The sequence below is a fragment of the Nanorana parkeri genome, unplaced genomic scaffold (assembly GCF_000935625.1).
Source record: "Nanorana parkeri isolate BGI_ZX_2015 unplaced genomic scaffold, ASM93562v1 scaffold195, whole genome shotgun sequence".
Taxonomy (NCBI): domain Eukaryota; kingdom Metazoa; phylum Chordata; class Amphibia; order Anura; family Dicroglossidae; genus Nanorana; species Nanorana parkeri.
Genome location: NW_017306463.1, coordinates 856,872 through 881,128, shown reverse-complemented (window position 1 = coordinate 881,128; position 24,257 = coordinate 856,872). Strand labels below are relative to the sequence as shown.

At 43.8% G+C, this 24,257-nt stretch overlaps 2 protein-coding genes across 3 annotated transcripts in view; both read right to left on the bottom strand.

Moving 5' to 3' along the window:
- The window catches only part of CETP (cholesteryl ester transfer protein), a 33,346-nt gene extending 30,554 nt beyond the window's left edge, over positions 1-2,792 (bottom strand). The window contains exon 1 of the mRNA XM_018555383.1: positions 2,640-2,792. Coding sequence (XP_018410885.1) covers positions 2,640-2,763 — 124 coding nt within the window. The 5' untranslated portion in view covers positions 2,764-2,792. The remainder of the gene's footprint in view (positions 1-2,639) is intronic.
- A 3,425-nt stretch (positions 2,793-6,217) lies between these two features.
- On the bottom strand, positions 6,218-23,547 carry HERPUD1 (homocysteine inducible ER protein with ubiquitin like domain 1). 2 transcript variants are annotated; one of them, XM_018555389.1, is made up of 8 exons: positions 23,326-23,547; positions 14,244-14,321; positions 14,076-14,132; positions 12,910-13,028; positions 12,705-12,806; positions 7,884-8,219; positions 7,156-7,261; positions 6,218-6,538 (listed from the first exon to the last, which is right to left on the bottom strand). In XM_018555389.1, the coding sequence occupies exons 1-8, from the start codon at positions 23,458-23,460 to the stop codon at positions 6,386-6,388; spliced, it is 1,086 nt and encodes a 361-aa protein (XP_018410891.1). In that variant the 5' UTR covers positions 23,461-23,547; the 3' UTR covers positions 6,218-6,385. The 2 variants fall into 2 exon arrangements, with proteins under 2 accessions (XP_018410891.1, XP_018410892.1); XM_018555390.1 differs by having other exon boundaries at positions 6,218-6,532; positions 23,326-23,546.
- Positions 23,548-24,257: the final 710 nt, after the last annotated feature.

Sequence of the window (24,257 nt, the reverse complement as noted above, 5' to 3'; positions counted from 1 at the left end):
CCCTGCGTATGCTATTGAGGATTTATAGGGACATGTAAAAAAAATAATTCCAACAGCAATAAAAATGAACAGGAAACTCCCGGAAGTGATAAAATAATAATAGCATTCAATCCATCATACATAGATATCGCATTTTTTAAATGCCTGATTGTATGATAAGGTCTATTTAATACTTATATCTGCACTCAGGTAAAAACCCTGAAACGTATTATTATTTCTTGTCTTATTTTTATCAGTTTCTCCTTGTATTTATCCATTTTTTTATCTTACCTTTTATGTTATGATTTATATGATATATGCTTGACTCATTCCAGATAACTTAGTCCTGCTTGCTATTCTTAATTATCGCAGTCAGGTTTATTATTGACCCACTTGCTGTGACAAGTTGATCTTGGTGTATCTTTTTTGTTACTCCTTTTATATGTCCTCATTCACTTAGTATGTTTATATTTTGTTTATACTGAAAAATGTCAATTTATAAATAAAAAATTAAAAGAAAAAAAACCCTGAAAATTAAGAGCCTATTTGAAAGGTTGAAAATAAATCCGTGGCATTTTCATTGTTTTTTCATTCTCAAAGAAAACAAGTCTAAAGCTATTTGTAAAATGCTTACTTAAAAACGTAATTCAACAATCGTGTTCAGCTCACAGTGCCAACACACCAGGATAAGGACACTTAATAAATAAATTAGTTATTTTCAAATGATTCCAGTTAGCTAAATAACGATTCTTATCCTTGGGTAAAGGTTTGTAAATTAAACGTATAATGTTAAAAGCAGATTGTAAAGTTTATAAGGTTTCTGCATTGTCCAAGCTACTGGTACTCCTTTGAGAGAACATTGGTAGGCAACCTCGCCACCCTAGCTGTTGTTCAACTACAAGTTCCAGGATGCACAGGCATGACTCCCATACCATGATAAGATTTGTAGTTTGGAGTGCCAAGGTTGTCTACGCCTGGTTTATATTGACACTAGACCAGAGGTGGGCAAACTCCGGCCCTCCAGCTGTTGTGGAACTACAAATCCCATGAGGCATTGCAAGATTCACACAGCCACTGAAATGACTCCTTGAGGCAGAGGCATTGTAGAATGTGTAGTTTCATCACAGCTGGAGGGCTGAAGTTTGTCCACCTGTGCTCTAGACAACGGTGATCTTGTGGATGACTAGAACATCTGTGCTTCTTTGAATTGATTGTACAGCATCAATGTCATGTATAAGGTGTTAGAAATGAAAGGATCAATACACTCCCTATTTTGATATATAAAAAAAAGAAAGATCAATGGGTAGCATTAGATCTTCCCAAACACTGAAAGATCAAAGATCTTTGTTTCTAAGACCGCACTCAATTCAACATGCCTTGTCTCATACCGTCAATCAGTGTTGAACTTGACGATGTGCAGTCGGTGTAGGTCAGTTTATCTCAGAGACCCATTTATATGTGTACACATCTATGCAGAGGTCATACCGTATACACTGCCTGGCCCAAAAATAAATCACACATTCTAATATTTCATTGGACCGCCCTTAGCTTTCATAACACCACACATTCGCCATGGCATCATTTTGCTAAGCTTATGCAATGTCACAACATTTATTTCCATCCAGTCGCATTCATTTTTCAGCAACATCTTGTAGTGATGATGGGAGAGTCAGAGCACTGTGTAAAGTCTTCTCCAGCACATCCCAAAGACTCTCAATGGGGTTAAGATCTGGACTCTGTGGGGGCCAATCCATGTTGGACAATGAGATCTCATGCTTCCTGAACCACTGTTTCACAATCTGAGCCCAATGAATCATAGCATTGTCATCTTAGAATATGCCCAATGTGCCATCAAGGAAGAAAAAACAAATCCATTGATGGAAACACCTGGTCATTTAGTATATTCAGGTAGGCAGCTGACCTAATTTTTTGGGCACATAACATTGCTAAACCTAGACTAGCTTTCCAATGGAAGGCTCTGACCTATTTGCTTAGCTAAATCCAGGTGGTGACTTTTTTTGGGCCAGGCAGTGTATGTGTCATAAGTGTATGTGTCTTTGGCCAAGACCCTATGGGGTTGATTTACTAACCTTATAAACACGCCACGAACAAGTATACACCTCTGTAGTGTGTTCCCTCCCAGCATGATCTATTGGTGGAATCTAGACACCTTTGTAGTGTGTACACACCCAGCAGGTGTGTTGTGCAAAGCCCTGCATGAATTGCAAGGTGATGTTGTGTAAATTAGCTCTACGTTGTGTTGCTTGCGTTGATGAATGCAGGAATGTAAATGCATGAGCTAACCATTTTTGTCTAAACTGTGAAGCAGCATTATATATGCATCATGTGCATGATTTTTATTATTTTTTACCTAATGCTAAACTTTTAAAATCAGATAATTTTTAAAAAATTTCCTCTAAACAATCATTGTAAAAAGAATAAAGGATATGCTAAAAACTTTTACTGATGAAGTTACTTAACAAGTGAAATATTCTATTCCCTGGGGTACAGATGAGAACATGTCTATTAATTGATAGAGATTTTTTGACTGCGAGCAAAAACAGGCAGTATATGCATTCATAAACAAGGTTGAGCTATTTACAAGCTGAATTGTTATAAGCAAGGATGGAAAGATCGTCATAGATGAGGCAAGCACTTACAAACCAAGGCGGCCGGCTTCGTCAATCTGCAGACTATCCCGGTCTCTTGAGGGGATGATGGCTTCAACTCGCAGGCTGATGAAATTCTCAGAAAGCATGCCGAGAATACAACGAGCAGCCACATCGTGCCAACCGTGCAGCTCTCAAGTCACCGGAGGTCTAGTGAGCCGAGTGGCTCGTGTTCCCTAAAATCCACACGATGAGTACAGGAAGCTGCACAATCCCAACACATCCTGTGCTTCCTCCTTAGTGTAAAAAAGAGGCACAGTGCTTATCTTCTCACAATAGCTGGAAATGGACCCCAAAAAAGACGATAAATCAATATATTACTCTTCTGTCCTGCTAACTAAAGGTTAACATCCTAACAACAAAATGAAAATAAGATTCTGGGAACACAGCACTTTTAAGAATTGAGTTCTCTCCAGAGGTCACTTGGACCCATCTTTATACTCTATGACCCAATTCCTGCCTAACAAGATTAACGCTACACCAAGGTGCTGTGCAGTGTATCAGATCAGTCAAATAAGGCTACCCATGAATATATTTGAAGGCAACCTGTACTGAGAAAATACAAAGGCTGCCATTATGGAAGTCTTTTTGAAAATGTTAATTACCCGATTGTTATAGTAATACAAAACCTTTAATGGAAATCTAAGGTCAAAAATGAAAAATAAGTTTGTATTGCCTGCATTCTATCCCACTCCCAATAACCATATCCATCTAGAAGTTTGTAAACGTATTTAGGATGGCCATAGAATGTACTTACTCAATGCAGTGACCACTTCACTCAGCCCTGTGATTATGCACTTCCTGGTGTCACAACTATCACACAGCCTGCCTTCTGAACTACAACCCAATGGCTGAACAATGTTTTATAATTATTGCTTGCTGGAAGCAATGCATGGGATATGTAGCCTTGAAAAATCAAAATTGCATGTACATCAAGCAGCAGGGAAATAAATCCAAAGTACACTGGGAATCCAAGTGATGGGCAGACAGAAGGCAGTGCTCACTACATAAAAGGGATTTTTCAAGTAAGCTTTGCTTACATTATCAAAAACTATAGTACGTATTCCTATTACAATGCTGAAGTTATAATGCGATAGTATATGCTGAGAATTTAGAAGTTCTTTCAGATACTGACCTGGAGAAAGTATGCCAATAATTAGTTCTGACTTCTGAAAAAGCTACATCGGTTCAAAGAGCATCTGATATTCAATACTATGTATGTGCATAAGCATATGTGAAATGTAGGTAACTTTGCTTCTGAACCAGAGATTTAGTGCAACATAACACCTAACCCGGTATGCAATACTCTTGTATGGGAATACTGGACAGGACATCAGCTGTGTATTGGAAGTTAATGATTCTCCATTCCACTTTTATTTTTAAATTTGGATAATCTCTTAAAGTCTTTACATATTCCTCCATGAAGTATTCAGAATCTATTCTTAGTCACCTGTAGAGTACACAGCAGCTGGTGGTGTGAGTTCTTTATCTACATGTAAACTGTAGGTATGAAATTACAGCAAAATGATGAGGGTTGTCCTATTTCTGTATACAGGCCCGTGGGGCTCGGTGTATTTAGCTTTTTTGTCTGTGGGGCCATCTGTTCCAGTCGGCCTCATAAGCATACATACAGCTGTGATACAGCAGGTACGAGAATAGACTGGACTTCAGAGTTCACACTTTACCCTGTGTACTTTACAAGTTAATATAAACTTGACTGGGTCTCTTTAACCACTTTGCTACTGGAGCAAATTTTACATTTGTTGCACTCACGTTAAAACAGAATTTTTTGGCTAGAAAACGGCTTAAAGTGCCATTAAACCCTCAGATTTTTTTAACATAAACCAATACTGTAATGTGTGCCTTACTGTAATCCATGGTTGTTTCCCTTCTCTTTGTGCTCTTCCTTTTACATCTGTATCTGTTCTCATGCTGGGCAGAACTTCTGTTTTGCAGCAGACTCCCTTGTCTCTGAAATGGATACATGGTGTCTGTGTGTAGGTTTGCAACCTGAGCCAGCACTACAGGAAGAGGCACTCAGCTGCAAAGGGAAGTTCTTCCCCAGCATGAGAAGACATGAGGATTTAAAAGGAAGAGCAGCAAAGAGAAGGGAAACTACCATGGATTACAGTAAGGCACACATTACAGTATTGTTTCTGTTAAAAAATCTGTGGGTTTAATGTCACTTTAAAGTCCGCAAACACAATATAATACTTGATGATGCTCATTCCCAGTCACTGCAACCGCAGAAATCACAGGATGAAGGTAGAAGTGACAAAATCCTTGCCGTTTCTGGTTTCAGCAACTGCAGATCTGTGCTAAATTTCCTCCAGTCCACCCACTGTGCCAGGCCAGCACAAGGGGCAGTGGAGACGGGATTGTCAGCAGCAGCAGCAGTGGAGGGCACACGCTCTTCAGCACCATACATGGCATTGGGTGGCGGTAGAGCCAGGTATGTATGTAAAAATCCAGGTGTCGACTGGAAAAAACCCCCATAAAACCCAAGACCTTAGTTTCAACCACTTTAGTACTGGACATTTATGTACCTACATCGGTACTAAAGCGGTCAAAACTTTTTTAAACTTAACTAGATTCTAAAAGGTTTTGGGCCTTTAAAGAGCAATTCATCTCAAAAGTTACACCATTCTGCAAGCTATCAACCAAGAATTGCAACTGTATTAAAGATGGTAAATTGACTGAATTTATCTAAATTAAGTTATTTGAAATTTATGGATTGTTTTTTTTTTTCTGGAGCCTATGCTGTGTAACTTTCGCTCTCTCTGCTTCCTGCCGTACCAATAGACTTTAAATTGCCAAAGCAGGTTTGAGTCTTGTGGCTGTGAGAAAGTTTATTAGTATCAGCAGATTTATTTACCTGAGACTTGCTGCATGAAAGGCAGAATGGTGGGTGTTGTAGTATCACCAATAGAAGGGGTTCCGGCACCACCAGATTACAGAAAAGTAGGTAAGTTAATTGGTGCGGTCAGTTGTTCCAAAATGAACTACTGAGCAGGTTGGCTGTGCTACCTGTAAGATTGAATTTACTGGAGGGTACTTTTAAAAGAAGGCACACCCTTATCACAGTCCTTGGGCTTTCATCTACATATTAAAAGGGTTAATTTTGCCTTTAGTTTTTTTTGCAAAACTGGATGAACACATGCATGATACATGCTTGACCCCCTAGTGTGCTGGAGAAAGCAGAGACGAAAAAAGAATCTGTTCCTAAACTAAATGTATGAAAAACACCCAAATAAATTAAAGACAATACAAAGCTTCTCAGTTTATTGAAAGTTATTCTAAAGTGCAGGCTTTTGTGCGAGAAGGGTGAGCACAAGGAATATCTTGAAATGTAGAGTAGCATACTGCGTCTGATAATATATCTACTCCACAGCAGGTAGAGGTCAAAGCAAGACTGCCCAGTATGCTAGAGTTGTTACATGTGTAAACGTTAACACTACAATTAGTGTAAATTATCCTGACATTCCACAAGGAATCAATTGCCATGAGCGGAGAATGCCCACTCACATGTGCATACTGTACACGCATCTTTGGACTGGTAGAAAAGATTATTCTTTCTGAAGGAGACTTGTCTCAACAAAAAAAGTCTTCCTAGAAAACTACAGAGCGTCAGTTCTTTGAACTGGGCCTGTTCTTGCGGCCATGTTAGGGATGGAAGACCAATAGCATGCAGCTGCAAGTCCGTTAACTGTATCCAAAATGTCCTTCATGAACCGTCTTCATTGAACCATTGCTGGAGGGCCCTCAGGAATCAAAGAGGCAAAGAATGTTTTGAAGAAGAGCCAGGCTGTGGACACGAATGAGTGGGCCTCAAGAGTGGCGGCTGCAGCCTCATTCAGTGCTTCTTCCCCAGCTTGACCATTTTCCTGTTCCTGTTGAAAAGAAAGAAAATACAGTAAATGTGTTTCTGTTGTGACCCTAAAGTACCCATTACACTAGGGCTGCAACTAACCATTATTTTCATAATCGATTAGTTGGCAGATTATTTTTTCAATCAGATAAAAAAAATACAATCCTTAATTTAAAATAAAATACACAAATGGAGGGTTACAAAGTTTACTTCACAATAAAACTGCATGCACTTTTTTTGCAATCACACCACACTGGAACGCACAGCATTGCAGTACTGCAGGTTCTGGTGTGGGTGATAGGTGGGGACTTTATTTAACTTTTTTACTATTTTTATACTTTTTTTTTTTTACACTTTAGTGTTAGGGGTTTTGGGTAAATATAGGCGTCTAAACAGACCCTTTCAGAAAGACCTATTTCCCTTCTGAAAGAAAGATTGATGACACAAACCTCAATCTCTTTTTCTGCAGCCCCAGTACTCAATGAACAGAAAACACTCAATACAGAGGGGCATTCATAAAGCGAGGAGATTGTATCTGTCTACCATGTCCACAATCATGAATGAACAGGAAGTGACGTAGAGCACTTCCTGTTCATTCATCATTGGACACAGTATATGTGGCAAGCTTGAGAAACTTACCTGTAAGTTGTTGTTTTGATCTTGCTGATTTCCAGCAACCTGAGGCTGGGCAGGTGCAGCATCTTGAGGGTGCCTTTGCCTAAATGGAAACCATCCAGCGGTGTGCCTACAATAAAAATATATGTTTAGCCCAGGGCAATGTTTGGCTCTCACAATTACCATGCAATAAAGACATACATTTCCTGTCAAAGAGCCAAAACAAGTTTGTGTGAAAAGAGCCTGAATTCCAAAACGACAGCAGGAGTCTTTGAGGCACTTGTTGGGAACTACTGTACGGGTTCATGGTTAGCGCATACCACAATACAGATTAGGATAACACATAACCAACTCCGTACAGCAAAGTAAACCCTCCTTTTCTTCTTAAACTCAAGTTGCCTTACTTCCCATTTTCCTCAATCTGTAAACCACAAATGGTGAAAAACAACTCTGTAGAGTGTATGCAGGGCCATGGACTAGTACTATTAAATGTGGGCAATTTTATTTATGCCATAAATGGATGACCCATCATTCCCAACACCATCCCTTATTTGTGAATTAGAAATGTTGTGTGGCCCCAGCAAAGACCATAGCCTAACAAGTACGTTTTAAAGAGTCTAAATACAAAGTGGCAAAGGACCTCATATGTGAAAAAAATAGATCGCATAGACAAGGCAGGCCTAAAGAACTAAGGTATAAAGTAATACTTTAGTATGCCCTCATATGAGAACAGACAAAACCAAGACACTTACAGATACATCAGGATCATGGCACCAAGGACCATCATGAAACGGCTCAGGCTGGAGTAGAAATACAGTATGCTGAGGAAGATGGAAAAGCGAGCGGCAGTGTACACCCAGTCCAACCAGTCTCTGTTCACCTCATCTTCTTCTTCCACCAGTCCTCCTTGTGCATTCATACGCAAATTCTGATTGGCTACGGGATTTACAGGGGCTTGAACTTCAGGGATGGGAGCCTGGTTGGCGGCAGGAAAGGCATGGGGAAGCGGGTCTGGAGCAGCAGGTGGCACAACTGGAAGTTCTTGTCGTCGCTGAGAGGGAGCGGTGGTGGCAGCAGCTGCAGCATAGCTAGAGAAGGACATAAGAGTTATTTTTCATATATTCCTTGAACAATACGGTTTCTGAACTGTCATATATAACCCATTAGATATATTTTTTAGAAAAACCGGTTTCTGGCAAAAGTAATAGGTATTTGTAGGTGGGCTTGACAACAAAAAATTCTTGCAGTCTGTCTATTACTAATCTACTAAAAGGTTATTAATAATCAGACTACATTTATCAATCTACTGAGTCAAAAATGGCAGCTGTGCACAGGAAATGGTAGTATAAAAAAAGCATTATGTTAAGGCCCTAAGACCAGCTGAGTGCAGGAAGCCAAGGCTTATTTTTACTTTCAGCCCCAATCCAGCCACCTTACTACTGATACGGAATCTGGCTGGCTCCTCTTGCGTGCACATGTGCCATGACCTAGGTAGCCATACTCTTTGGCCTCCAGCGGTTGTTCCTAGTACAGCTTTCCACATACAAATGAACAGGACACGCACAAATGTGCGGAATAAAGAGGAACCAGACAGATCCAGATAAGCAGTAAGATTGCTTAATTGGGGGTGAAAGTACATACTGGGTGAGCTTCATTAAAGGTGTAGTTTAAGTATTTAACCACTTGCTGACCGGGTTTTTGCACCCCCTTCCTGTACAGGCCATTTTTCCGTGTTCAGGGCTGCGGTACTTTGACTGACGTTTATTCCGTCATGCAACGCTGTACTGAAATTAATTCTATACAAGTTTTTAGGGACATATAGAGCTTTCTTTTGGTGGTATTTAATCACCACTGCAGTTTTTATTTTTTACTATATAACAAAGTATTGAATATTTTTTTTTTTAAACGGTTTTCCCCTTTATGTTAGGAAACATTTATTATTACCCAGTTTTTTGGTAAAAATATAAAAGACGGGGTCACGTCTGGTAAATAGACACCAAACATGTCAAGCCTTAAAACCGCAAAAAACTACCATAGCCAAAATGGCCATTGGCGATGTTTTAGAAGATGTTACCGCTCATCAGTTTAGCGTCATCAGTGATTGATGGCCCTAAAATTATTGCTCTCACGTTCGCGGCGATATGTAATATGTGCGGCATAATTGGAGCAATCGTTTTTGCGTGTAGTCGCACCTAACGCATTTTTGCGCATCTATGCGGGGGTGGGGAACTTTAAAACATTTTTGTGGGGTTTTTTTTGTGTGTGTAAATTTTATTTATTTTGTGAGCACATTTTTTAACTTTTCTTTACACTTAACTTTTTTGTTATCATATAGGGGGGCTAAGAACTCCCCTATGTGATAACAAATTACAGTGACAGGTCCCATTTATGGACACATCGGGGGTCTCCAAGACCCCTGTCACCTTGGGACCCCCAGAGAAGCTGATGAAGCACAGATCTGCTTCATCAGCTTCTCTCCTGTTACTGTACCGGAGAGTGACAGAGGAATGTGGAAGTGATGTAATATACATCACTTCCCGCATTCAGAGAGCGGGGAGGAGAGGGAGATTGTGTACTGACTTGCATCATACAAGCGATCGGGTGTCTGTACAGCCGCAGGACCACTTGTATGTAAACGGCCATCGCTGGACGTTTAAAATCCTGGCGGTTTCCCGCTCGTGCGTGCCAGGGGCGAGCGGGCGAGGGCACGAAGGACATCTAAAGACGCCCACCCGCATCCAGGAGACTCCTGTCCGGCCGTCTTTCCACGTACGGCGGACGGGAGGTGGTTAAAGGATTATCTGGTCTACGCAGCAGTAGCTCAATATTGATACGTGTATGGTTAAGCCTGCAATTTAAGCTGTACAAGTGGTGCTAGAGCTAAATAGCAAGTTATGCCTGCTCATTTACAGACGCGTGGGTAAATCAGCCCTCATTGTAACAGCTGTGCCACCCATCCATTTATAGACAATGGTTTATTATTACGCAGTAATAGGAAACTTACTATTGCATGTAGTACTGCCTGGCGTACATCTGTTGCAACCACAGAATCTGCTGAGGGCTGTACATAGAGTAAGTGGAGAAGGCTTGATTCACTGCTGGAGGGCTGAAAAGGAATAATTCATCAGTACTCTACACAACATTTTATATAATGTAAATTCACTGCTGGACTATGCAAGCAATGCCAATTTTATGTGGGTCATGCTTACCTGGGTGTGTTTGCGTGTGCTGATGGAAGATTTGGTGATAAATTGCGCTGTCTAATGCCATCTGTCTGAGGATCGGCAGGCTGTGTTGTGGTACTTGGCTGTGGCTTGCATTCTGCAGCCTAGGGACAAGATATCCATGTTACTTATACGAATAACACTTTTATACAATTAATGGCAAACAGCCCCAAAATATTCCCATAAATATTTTATACTCTAAATTCAGCACAACAAGAATCATTGTGCAAAGTGCAATGAGCAGTACTCTGTACCAGCCAGTCAGATTTCACTGGCCCAGTGTCCATATATCTGGGTGTAAGATCAGTCAAGATGCAAGCCTTTATATGGCTTCCCACAATATCTGAGACCATGAAAATCCTACTGCAAGCTATTCGGCCTTAATGCAAGCACATACTGATTTGCCATAGAAAGCCATGGGGACTCCAGGCTGGCCTGCAAGACCACATCACTTGGCATAGTGCAAAGAGTAACTGAAGGTGAACTCCAACATATTGTCTAAATACAGAAGGCATGTATATTTTACTTGCAACTGTTCTGTATTTCTTCCAGATCTGTGCAGTGATCCAGGGTAAAACTTTGCCTCTGTGCAGGAGGTTCCTGTACTAAAGACCGGTCACTGCTGTACTCTCTCCTTGTGCAGTGTGACTGGTCTTGCCTCCACCCTCTCCTGTAGTTTTCTGCAGGCAGCCTGTAGTGCGTGGACCTGCTGGTTCACTACCACAGCTCTGCTCTCTGCACAGACTATGTGCATCACAGTAATGGTATTGAAGCTACTTTTTCAAAGTGATATCTGGGTTTGCAAAGGCGTTGGGGCACATGTCATGGTTTTATATCCTTTGAGGCTATTGAGAAATGTATTTAAATAAACCCTTATGTGCTTGAAGTCCCCTTTAAGTAAATGCGGGTCTATACGGTGCACAGGGAAATGCGGGTCTATACGGTGCACAGGGAAATGCGGGTCTATACGGACCTTCAAACCTTGCTGGACAAACTGTGCTAAAGGTGTAGTTTAAGTATTTAACCACTTGCTGACCGGGTTTTTGCACCCCCTTCCTGTACAGGCCATTTTTCCGTGTTCAGGGCTGCGGTACTTTGACTGACGTTTATTCCGTCATGCAACGCTGTACTGAAATTAATTCTATACAAGTTTTTAGGGACATATAGAGCTTTCTTTTGGTGGTATTTAATCACCACTGCAGTTTTTATTTTTTACTATATAACAAAGTATTGAATATTTTTTTTTTTAAACGGTTTTCCCCTTTATGTTAGGAAACATTTATTATTACCCAGTTTTTTGGTAAAAATATAAAAGACGGGGTCACGTCTGGTAAATAGACACCAAACATGTCAAGCCTTAAAACCGCAAAAAACTACCATAGCCAAAATGGCCATTGGCGATGTTTTAGAAGATGTTACCGCTCATCAGTTTAGCGTCATCAGTGATTGATGGCCCTAAAATTATTGCTCTCACGTTCGCGGCGATATGTAATATGTGCGGCATAATTGGAGCAATCGTTTTTGCGTGTAGTCGCACCTAACGCATTTTTGCGCATCTATGCGGGGGTGGGGAACTTTAAAACATTTTTGTGGGGTTTTTTTTGTGTGTGTAAATTTTATTTATTTTGTGAGCACATTTTTTAACTTTTCTTTACACTTAACTTTTTTGTTATCATATAGGGGGGCTAAGAACTCCCCTATGTGATAACAAATTACAGTGACAGGTCCCATTTATGGACACATCGGGGGTCTCCAAGACCCCTGTCACCTTGGGACCCCCAGAGAAGCTGATGAAGCACAGATCTGCTTCATCAGCTTCTCTCCTGTTACTGTACCGGAGAGTGACAGAGGAATGTGGAAGTGATGTAATATACATCACTTCCCGCATTCAGAGAGCGGGGAGGAGAGGGAGATTGTGTACTGACTTGCATCATACAAGCGATCGGGTGTCTGTACAGCCGCAGGACCACTTGTATGTAAACGGCCATCGCTGGACGTTTAAAATCCTGGCGGTTTCCCGCTCGTGCGTGCCAGGGGCGAGCGGGCGAGGGCACGAAGGACATCTAAAGACGCCCACCCGCATCCAGGAGACTCCTGTCCGGCCGTCTTTCCACGTACGGCGGACGGGAGGTGGTTAAAGGATTATCTGGTCTACGCAGCAGTAGCTCAATATTGATACGTGTATGGTTAAGCCTGCAATTTAAGCTGTACAAGTGGTGCTAGAGCTAAATAGCAAGTTATGCCTGCTCATTTACAGACGCGTGGGTAAATCAGCCCTCATTGTAACAGCTGTGCCACCCATCCATTTATAGACAATGGTTTATTATTACGCAGTAATAGGAAACTTACTATTGCATGTAGTACTGCCTGGCGTACATCTGTTGCAACCACAGAATCTGCTGAGGGCTGTACATAGAGTAAGTGGAGAAGGCTTGATTCACTGCTGGAGGGCTGAAAAGGAATAATTCATCAGTACTCTACACAACATTTTATATAATGTAAATTCACTGCTGGACTATGCAAGCAATGCCAATTTTATGTGGGTCATGCTTACCTGGGTGTGTTTGCGTGTGCTGATGGAAGATTTGGTGATAAATTGCGCTGTCTAATGCCATCTGTCTGAGGATCGGCAGGCTGTGTTGTGGTACTTGGCTGTGGCTTGCATTCTGCAGCCTAGGGACAAGATATCCATGTTACTTATACGAATAACACTTTTATACAATTAATGGCAAACAGCCCCAAAATATTCCCATAAATATTTTATACTCTAAATTCAGCACAACAAGAATCATTGTGCAAAGTGCAATGAGCAGTACTCTGTACCAGCCAGTCAGATTTCACTGGCCCAGTGTCCATATATCTGGGTGTAAGATCAGTCAAGATGCAAGCCTTTATATGGCTTCCCACAATATCTGAGACCATGAAAATCCTACTGCAAGCTATTCGGCCTTAATGCAAGCACATACTGATTTGCCATAGAAAGCCATGGGGACTCCAGGCTGGCCTGCAAGACCACATCACTTGGCATAGTGCAAAGAGTAACTGAAGGTGAACTCCAACATATTGTCTAAATACAGAAGGCATGTATATTTTACTTGCAACTGTTCTGTATTTCTTCCAGATCTGTGCAGTGATCCAGGGTAAAACTTTGCCTCTGTGCAGGAGGTTCCTGTACTAAAGACCGGTCACTGCTGTACTCTCTCCTTGTGCAGTGTGACTGGTCTTGCCTCCACCCTCTCCTGTAGTTTTCTGCAGGCAGCCTGTAGTGCGTGGACCTGCTGGTTCACTACCACAGCTCTGCTCTCTGCACAGACTATGTGCATCACAGTAATGGTATTGAAGCTACTTTTTCAAAGTGATATCTGGGTTTGCAAAGGCGTTGGGGCACATGTCATGGTTTTATATCCTTTGAGGCTATTGAGAAATGTATTTAAATAAACCCTTATGTGCTTGAAGTCCCCTTTAAGTAAATGCGGGTCTATACGGTGCACAGGGAAATGCGGGTCTATACGGTGCACAGGGAAATGCGGGTCTATACGGTGCACAGGGAAATGCGGGTCTATACGGTGCACAGGGAAATGCGGGTCTATACGGTGCACAGGGAAATGCTAGAACAGCTTGACCTTCAAACCTTGCTGGACAAACTGTGCAGTAGATAAAACAAATCATTAACGTTATAAACCTAAGTGACTTGAACTGAAGTGGTTCAGAAAAACATACCTGGCTGGGCAGAGAGCTCCTCATAGAGAATACAAGGTGCAACACGTGTCTGTTCTCCTGGAATGCAAAAATCATGTTTGCATTAGTGTATACGTCAACAGCAGCAATCATTATCGCAGAAAGGCTGTTTATTTAATGATTAACAATTAGCCGTGTTGGAACATTTACCTTGGAAAGGACCTCGTTGAGTTTCAGATGGTCGGGGAGCAGTTTTCCTGAGTAGATCAGTCTCTGGTCTTGTTCCATCTGCACAACAAAAAGCATGAGATCAGTGTAGTTCCAGAAGGGTTTCATACTGAGGAATGTGCAACTGTGAGGCCTGGCTGAGGGGAACAACATCTGTTCATAACACAGCTGGATGACTGAAAGCCGCATGTTAACCAGCTCATCGCCAACCTGATAAACTGCAATCAGACGCCTTTTATTTATATTATGCAAGGGCACCATGCCTTGAAAACATTGTACTTGAGCGGAGAGATCACTGACAAAGCACAGCACCAGCCACAGCGTTGTTAAGGATTAGAGCCCGTTTCGTTTTTATTCATATCTAGGTCCCTATTGGGGAGATTTCCCAGCACTGCTTGTCAGGACAGGAAGAGAAATGTCTTTATCAGTCCTAACAATGTTCTTAATACTGTCTGGTCCTCACTCAATGCCCCGACAGGAAGTGATGGGACACAAAACAAACAAAAAGCAAATTTTTAGTAGTGTGGGATAGGGTTAGGCTGGCCATACACTAAGCCCCCTTCTAATCTGTGCATGGATCGGATACCCTGCTGACTGGAATAGAACGGAACAGATATCACTCTTGTGACATCCATGTCCATTCTGTTTTTTCCTCCATCCCAAGATGGAGGAAAAAACAGAACTAACCAGACTCAGACTTAGGTCTATGGGGAATTGGTAAGCGGACATGTGTCCATTTACCATTGATCTGTCACCATCACATCTGTCAGTCAGGATCGGATGTAAATGTCCGCATGTCTGTTTAGATTTGGCTGCCCTTAGAGTAACACTGGGCTTCCAATCACAGTGGCTTAGTGGTTGGCACGCCTGCCCGGCAGCACTGGAGATCCCCAGTACAAATCCCAGTCAGGACACTCTCTGCAGCAGTTTGCATGTTCTCCGTGTCTGCATGCATTTCCTCCAGGAACTCCGGTTTCCTCCCACACTCCAAAGACATGCTGGAAGGTTAATTGGCTCCTCTCTAAATTGGCCCTCGTATGTTTGCATGCGAGATAGGGACCTTAGATTTTAAGCTCCTTGAGGGCAGGTACTGATGTAAAATGCTGCATAAATTGTCGACACTATATCAATACCTGTAATAATCTGCCTGAAAAACTGACAGGCAAACATGCGCAGACCGCCCATGTAAAAGGGGCCTTAGACTTCTCTCATTTAGCCCAGTGGGATGAGCTAGAGAAATCTATAGATTCCCTAAAAAATGTGGATCGGGGAATCTCCCCTTGCTGCCCATTGTATTCTGACAGCCAGTGGCCCCGCAGCAGTCAGCGTACCTGAATAGTGATTGAAGCAGCCGCTTTCATTTTCACAATGGAAGTTTATTGACCTGGGTGTTGCCAGCAGAGCCTCCCACTGTTAGAATTTCATATGATTCACAGGAATCGCCCTAAATTCTATAAACAGGTGACCCTGTTGGCAACACCCGCCTCAAGAAACTTCAGCTGAAAAAGCCTAAAGCTGGCCATACACCTATAGATTATCTGCAGATTTTCTATGGTCAGAAGGAAAAAGTGCAACAGATTCCTCCATCTACGCTAAACTATGTGAGTGGAGGAATCTCCCACTGGGCCAAGCTTCAGTGTCTTGCTAGTCGGCCCCGCTGGCTGCCAAAATACCTGAACAATCTGATTGGATGCAGGCATTGTTTAGGTGTTTTGAGAGTCAGCGGGGCGGACTAGCAAGATACTGAAGCTTGGCCAACCGGGAGATTCCTCCATCCGCACAGTTTAGCGTAGATGGAGGAATCTGTTGCACTTTTTCCATCTGACCATAGAAAATCTGCAGATCATCTATAGGTGTATGGCCAGCTTTATGACCTCTAACAATGTTATTGCTGCCTGCGCGTTCTTATCCTGTTGACGCACAACCCCTCCATTCCTTGTACGGAGGTCACAAGAGCAGGAAGTGAGGGAAAATCCTCCCAATGACAGTCAAGCAACTAGTATTTTCATCCATGTCAGCCTCCTCCCTCTTATGACAAGTTACTAAATAATTACCTCTTTTCCTCCCACTTTTCCCTGTTTTACGGATACATTTTTCTCCAGTTGGTATAACTTCAAAATGTAAATTCTTCAAAGTAATGTGAACAAAGAAACAAACCAAAAAAAATTGGCATTAGTATATGGAAGGTAGGGCTGCAGCTAACGATTATTTTCATAATCGATTAGTTGCCCGATTATTTTCTCAATCTATTGGTTGTTTTTAAAAAAAATAATTCTCTCTCCCCCCTTCCCCAACTAATCGATGATGAGAATCGTTGCCAACTATTCTCATTATCGATTATAATTGATTTAATCCATTAGTTTTTGCAGCCCTAATGACAGAATGTACAGAATGGGAACACACGTTTGCATAATAACATATGTTTGTATTAGGGACATAAAACATGTTTGCATAAACGTCATGCCCCTGGGTATGTTTTATAAGTGCTGCTACTATTATTTCGTTTAGCATTAGAAAAACACTTGAACCAAGACTGTCTATGGGGAACGTACAAATACCGGAACGGCACTGAAGCATATTTATCATTATGTTCTCGGGAACAATCGTCTCTATAAACAATCTGCACTGCGATCGCTCATGTACAGGGAGTTATTTGCATACCTCAGCTTCCTGCACACGTGTATTATCCTCATCGGTGGAAATACTGGTTCTGAACAGGATGCAGCTGGCCTCAGTACATACCGCAGTAAGAAAATGTATGTAAAGAGATTTTCCACTTGGTGTAAAAACTTTCAGGCTCCGGAACAATGCACAATAGTGTAAGTCTCCTTTCTAAAGCTGGTCACACAATAATAGAGTCCTTTCAGAGGCTGGACGCAAGAAATCTAACAGATTCCTCTATCTACACTAGGGGCAGGCAAACTCCAGACCTCCAGCTGTGGCGAGACTACAATTCCCATCATGCATCTGCCTCTGGGAGATATGCCTGTGGCTGTCAGTCTTGCAATGCCTCATGGGATTTGTAGTTCCACAGCAGCTGGAGGGCCAGAGTTTGCCTAGTCCTGACCTAAGCCACAGGGCCAGAGTTTGCCTAGTCCTGAGCTAAGCCACAGGGCCAGAGTTTGCCTAGTCCTGAGCTAAGCCACAGCGGAAGTCTCCACTCAGAATGAAACTACATCATTGAGGGGCACAGTAAGTGGGCTTTATTTGGCTAAAAAATGTAAATGCAAGCATTTGTGGAGTCTGTAGAGAAAGTGAGGACACCGAGGGCCATCCACAACACTAAGTGTTGAAGAGGTCAGCGCCAACTGCAGGGGAGCAAAAGAATAAAAGTCCCCTTTCTTGGTACCTTAGACATAAGCTACTGGCATTTACCCCTTGCAGTACAGGGGTGAGCTCTACTGCAAGGTTAGCTCTTTCAGTTCCCCAGAGTTCAGAATATTTATTGCAAGCCAATGTTAGTACAAGGCCTTATGAAAAGACTACTTCATGGCAATAATTTAAACATAGGTGCCTTCAAATGATCTATTCAGGCTCTCAGTATGCTAGTCGTTGCAGCATATACGATTTAGGCTAAATGTTTATACCAGGGGTAGCCAAACTCCGGCCCTCCAGCTGTGGTCAAACTACAAATCCTGTGATGCATCTCTCTCTAGGAGTCATGTCTGAGAATCTTGCAATGCCTCATGGGATTTGTAGTTCCACCGCAGCCTGAGGGCCAGAGTTTGGCTACCCGTTTTATACATAGCTATGAGCCATATACCTCTATAAAACCAAAAGTCTCAGAACTTTCTGCCATCCTCCACCAGGACATGCTAGGAACTGTAGTTGTGCAGGGCTGCAAGTTGTGCTGCCCAACGAAGAGGACGTCTCATTGAGAATTATAGAGAGAAGTGTCTGTCATGGGGAAATGATGCAATTTTATTCCCACCCTGCTGACTGTTGTATGTGGTACGTGTGTGGTGGATGATTCTTCCCCTTGGCAAAAGGAATGATCAGCTTACTGGTTGCAGAGATAAATGAGTTGAAACCTGCTTTGTGTGAGGAACGCTTACGGCAACCGGATCTGCTGGTGACGGCAATCAAACGAGACATTCCCTGCCCCCTCCTGGACCTGTCACAACACACAAGTCCGCCCGCTAAAGCAGTGTGTCTTAGTGGGTGGGCTAGTGTGAACGCAGCCTTACAGTGACACTAAAGTCAGGAGTTAAATCTTAAAAATACATTCAAGTCCCCTATTACCAAAAATGTACCATATTTGTATATCACTCAGCTGTAGCTCCTCAAATCATCTCTGAATTGGTGCTGACACTGTCCTTCCTTCTGGAGGGTGGCTACATTTGTTCCCCATGGTCCCTGTGTGTGTTGTAAAGTAGCCACCGCTACAAGCAGTCCCACAACCTACAGGTTGTGGGACTGCTAATACAGTTTGCATAAAGCTTGTGTACACCGAGTATTTTGCTTTCAAACGCCAATCAAAAGTTGCCTTCAAAGTCCCGCCCCACACACCCACAAATCTGCTGACAGGTCCACTTTGACTTGTGGTATGGGCCACCTACAGAGCTCAGAGAACGAGAAAATGTGATACATAAACTGCAATCAGCAGCTGCATATTCTCAGGAAAGCCGGGAACTACTCCCAGAATTGTGCGATTTGCATTGCCGTGCTTTGCAGAGCTACAACAGATGCACACAAAGAAAAAAAATCACACTAGTGTGAATGAGGGCATTGTATCCGGTCTTTTTATTACCATCCCCACGGCTGTTCTACTATTACCTAGAAAAACATTCAGCAAACATTCACATTCTCTTTAAAAAAAACACAAGGCAACTGAAATTACAAACAATAGACACAGATGAACAATGCGCCATTTTGAAAAAGAGGAAATCAAACGAAATCAAACAATCAAAATCAAATGTTAACGTTTTCACAGGCCAGCAGTGAAGGCTGTGACTGCACCCGCACTGGTCATTAAAGTCAAAAGGTTTTAAGGTATTTCAAGTGCTGATGAAGTGAAGGGTGACTCCTTTCCCTTGCAGGGTCCCTTGTGTGTGTTTCCACAAACACACAGTCACAGCAGGATAAAGCTGGCTATACACTGATCTGTTTTTTTTGTTCAACCCGCAGGCTGAACGAAAAAAATAGACCCGATTCCCCCATCAACACTAACGGCGTGTCAATAGAGAAATCCCCGTTTACATTGGCTGCTGGCTCAGATCAATCGAAGATTTTCCGACCGGCTCCGTCAATCAGCTGATTGAAAGGGTGCCGACAGCCCCATACACTGTGCAAATTTTTTCCTGTTCCTCAAAAACTGGCCGAAATTTGAACAGTGTATGGGCAGTGTAATTTCCCTGCCTATCTCGTACTCACCCAAATGCTCCGAGACCGATACCTTCCTCGATACAGGAACTTCTGATCAGAGGAAGATTTCCTCTGACCAGCAGTGCCGTAGGGGAACATGGAGACGGCCTCCTGGGCAATCAGGAAGCCGGGCGGCAAGTAATGACAAGCCTTCCTGATTGGCCTGATTCTCCTTGCTGAGTGGCCAATCAGGAAGCCGGGTCATTACTTACCGCCCAGCTTCCTGATTGGCCGGGAAGCCAGCTCAATGCTGATTGCAATTGGCCAGGAAACCGGCTTCCCAGCCAATCAACATGGAGCCAGCTTCCCGGGCAATCAGGAAGCCGGGTGGCATGTCATTACCCACCGCCGGGCATCCTGATTGCCCGGGAAGCCAGCCCTATATCAGTGGAAGCACGGGTATCGGTACTCGGTATCGGCAAGTACCGAAAGCAAAATATCAGTACTTGATACAGAAAAACTGGTATCGGTGCATCCCTAGTATATTTGTTGGATCTGAAATTAATTGAAAAAAAGGTTGAATGTTTAATACTATTTTAAGGACTCATTCACACGGGGTGTGTTGCCCCATACAGTGTGAAGGGCTGATTTATTTTATTTTTTTAATGAATCCAGAGCTGTGGGAGAAAGCGTGCCGTCAGCTTATGCTAGTCTATGGAAACGCAGGAGCTGTGCGCCCGCACATGCTGTTACTCACAGCTTCAAGTTCTGACAGCTCTACACACATGGTATACGGATCTGGATGCATCATGTCTGTGTCCGAGGCTGTACACCATCTGCGTGCGGCTGTCAAAACTGCAGGAAGCAGCACGAGTGTTCCCAGTTCCTTTGTCTACATTGAGTTGCATGCGCTGACTGCACAATTCTTCCTGCAGCTCCGGGCACATCAAAAACCGGTCCTTCGTGCTGCACATAGCAACACACCCCATGTGAATGAGGCCTAAAATCCCTTCAGACCTGCATTCCATACAGATTTAGAATCTGACTTAAAATAGAATCGGCTGGTGACATAGTAGTTGTGATGCGGCTCCGATTGGCAGGGGAATTACATTAGACGCTCCCTGTTCAGGAACAGATAATTGGTGGTTAGGCAAGCGATGGAAGCGGGGTAATTAAAGCTATGAGAATGAGCTGAACCTAATTAACAGATGTATTTATCAGACTGGGATAACCTGACGACGAACCAACCGTCGCAATCGCTGCCAATCCTAGCGGATTCACGGTCTAGTTTCGGTAAATGACACAACGCTGACAGTTCACGATCTGGGTCAGTTATTAAACTTACAAGGACCAGTCACTGGCGACCTGGCTCCTGGGATTCGTCCAGCCTGCAGCCTACGACTCTGTTCACACCTAGGCATATCGACAAACGCACGTTTCCGAGGGCTACTTAGCTGTATCCCAATGGAAACGCGCAACAAAAAACGCCGCAAAGAAGCTCATGTACCTTTTCTGGCGTAGGCCGTTTTGTAGCGCGTTCAGACGGGCTGAAATAAGGCAAGGTGTGAACCATACCCATAGAAAACAATGGGCTTTTCATGTTTGAGCGTTTTGTAGAGCGTTCGTAGAGCGTTGAACGCGCTACAAAACGTACAGGTGTGAACCATGCCTAAGGGCTCATACACACGAGCATTAAAAACGCTGTGTACAGATGTGCTCTGCGCTTATGTCTGTGCGCATCTGTACGCAGCACATGCACATACATGGCCTCATACACACAGCTGCGTATAGGGTTGTGTTTTGGTATTGCGTACAGATGCGCACAAAAAAAAAGGAACAGGGCTGCGTTTGTAGCCGTCAGGCTAGGTTCACACCTAGGCGATTTGTCACGCGGTGTCGCGCAAAACATTCACACTGAAGTCAATGGAGTCTGTTCACACCTTTGCGGTTTGTCGCGTGGACGATATTGGCTGTCGCACGAAAAGGTGCAGGAGTGATTTTCGGGCGGTTGTCACGTGGTTTGGGTCCCATAGACATCTCTATGCACTGAAAACCGTGAGATAACTGCATGGTTTTCAACAGTCGCGTGATCGAAATCGCGCAAAAACAACTCACACCTATTCAATCTGAATAGGTGTGAACCTAGCCTAAATCGTACGTATTTCATGCATGTGCGCACATACACACAGAATATATTTCAGCGCAAAAAATTGTACATTGAAGAAAGGATATGGGCCAGATGCTCCTATATAAGCACACTTATGCATGCCAAAACGCAGCTACAAAGATGCGCATTTTACATGTTTCACCACCTGCGTTCCTTCTATGTCCGTGTGAATGAGGCCCAAGAAATCTAACACATTCCTCCATCCACTCTAAACCGTGCAGACGGATGAATGCCACCACTGGGCTATTGTGTTCTGACAGCCGGTGCCCGCCACTATCAGAATACTTGACGGGCGCAGCATCTGATTGGTTGCTGTTCAGCCAATTTTCCTGCCAGGCTCCTTTGAGATATGGTGTCAAATTTTGACCGATTCATTTGGACGAATCGTGAGCAGTGTATGAACAGCTTATGGTAGATCTCCTGCGCCGTATCCCACATCACAGAATACCATAAAGCAAAGGGGGGTGGGCTTGTTTACAAAAACTGGAGCCGTTGCCCCTAGTGACCAATCAGGTTCTCTCTTCAGTTTGTTCAGTAAAGCTTTGAAAATAAAAGAGAAGCTGATTGGTTGCCATGGGCAACTGCTCCATATTCTGCCGGGAATTCTTCAAGTTCTGTGGGGTTACCTATGAGAGATTTACACTTGCCCCCCCCCCCTTATTGGGTTTTCTAGCGTGTCAGAAGCCGTAGATCCATGGGCACCATACTCATCACAATCTGACCGCACAATTAACATTGGATTTACCATAACAAAGACCTGAACCACCCAATCAGACAGGCCTTCGCTCTGCATAGGAGAGCTAAAGTACAATCAGATTGTAAGGTGTGTGGTACGCTTATTCTAGACATAAACCTTTAGATCTCTCTCATCCGGCCCCTGTGGGGTGAACGAGAGCAATCAGCTGATTCTGAGTTCATTAGTTGACAGGGAAGATTCCTCCACTCACAATGCTTAGCAAGGATAGAGGAATGTCCCCTGCCGCCAACTTGAATTCCGACATCTGAACCTGTCAGAATCCCCAAACGGTGACTACCGATGATTGGTTGCAGCAGCTGTTCAATCGGCAAGATGTTTTAATGGAAGTTTGTGGAGCCAGGCCCCCCACAGTTTGCATTTCATCTGATGGAGCAGGGATTGCCTCTTGGTGCAGGTTGGAGGTGAAAGGTCCCGTCATCTGCCGGAATCCAGGCTGTAAACACAGGAGGTCTTCCAGCTCCTAAGTAGCCATAACACAGAGGCCCGTCTGTCATGTGACACGTAGTCACACTTTGGAGCTGGAAGGCAGACTGCTGATGGCATGAACCCCTCACACTTGACCTGGGTCATCCTCAGGCAGTGTGAAGGTAAATGTTTACCAGGTCAGTCTGCACATTCAGAACTGATCGCTCATAGTTTTGTACAACCAGAACGGCGACAGGTTCCCTTCGGCCCTCTCAGTGTGATCAGTGCTTGCCATGGCTCGCTGAGACTCGTAGTTCTCCAGAAGTCTCAGACATTCTGTAGTGTGATGATGCAATATGATCCTCTCCCTCCCACACAAGTATGTGCTCCTCCTCCCCCCTATAGTTCCCGGGACATCGCCCTCTCCTTACCGGATGCCCGGGCAGCTCCCGCCTCAGCTGGCTCTTCAGCTCCAGCACCGTATAGCCGCGGAGCGCCTTCACCTCCCTCTCCTCCTGCTTCAGGCTGGGGCTGCGGATAACCAAAGTCACTTCTCCGTCCGCCATGTTTGTATATCCCGGACACACCACTTCCGTTCAGACAATCACCTCCGCCTAGTTCTGCGTGCTGACTCTACGCGCGGCCGACGCTCTCCGCTATATATAGTCAGCTCGTATTACCAAAACACCTTGTGGCTAGCTGCTATTGGCTGAGCCGCTCGTTCCTGCCCACACGTGTACCAATCGGGGATGGGTGACTTGACAGTAGGCGGGGCGAGTCTGATGCAATTCTCTGAGAGAAGAATGTTCCGAGCGACGGGCTCGCTGAAGGACGCGCATGCGCAGTGCTGGTGGTCGGCACTAGCGGGTCTGTCATCTGTGTGAGGGAGTCATAGACAAGCTGCATGGAGGAGGATTCTCTATACGAAGCATACACTTCAGAAAGAAAAGGAAGCCGAGATAAGAGAATAGATATTATCAAGAGAAAAGTCTCTCTAAAGTTGCCCATACACTGCACGATTATCGTACGATAATCGTATGCGATCGGGTTTTCGTACGATAATCGAGCAGTGTGAACGGAGACGTGCGACCGTTTCTACTGTACGGTCGCACGTCTTCTGTCGAACCAGCATGTTCGAAAACCAGCCGGGAATCGTACGATTCTCGGCTGGTTAGAACGGTGCTCGGAAGATAAATGCTGAACGGGCCGGTGTGCGCACGCGCACACTGCCCGTTCAGCATTGCGGTCATCGGAAGCCCGCCCCTCAGGAGGGCGGGCTTGCGATGATCGAGAGTGCGATCTGCCTGTCCAAGATAGGCAGATCGTACGTTTTTTTAATCCCTTTACAACCATCGCAAGACTA

Coding starts and splice junctions, on each gene's coding strand:
- HERPUD1 (XM_018555389.1), bottom strand. CDS start 23,460: ATGGCGGACGGAGAAGTGACTTTGGTTATCCGCAGCCCCAGCCTGAAG. Junction 8,220..12,704: donor AGGCAGTACTACATGCAATA/GTAAGTTTCCTA, acceptor GTCCTTCTCTAG/CTATGCTGCAGCTGCTGCCA. Junction 6,539..7,155: donor ATCAAAACAACAACTTACAG/GTAAGTTTCTCA, acceptor TCTTTTCAACAG/GAACAGGAAAATGGTCAAGC.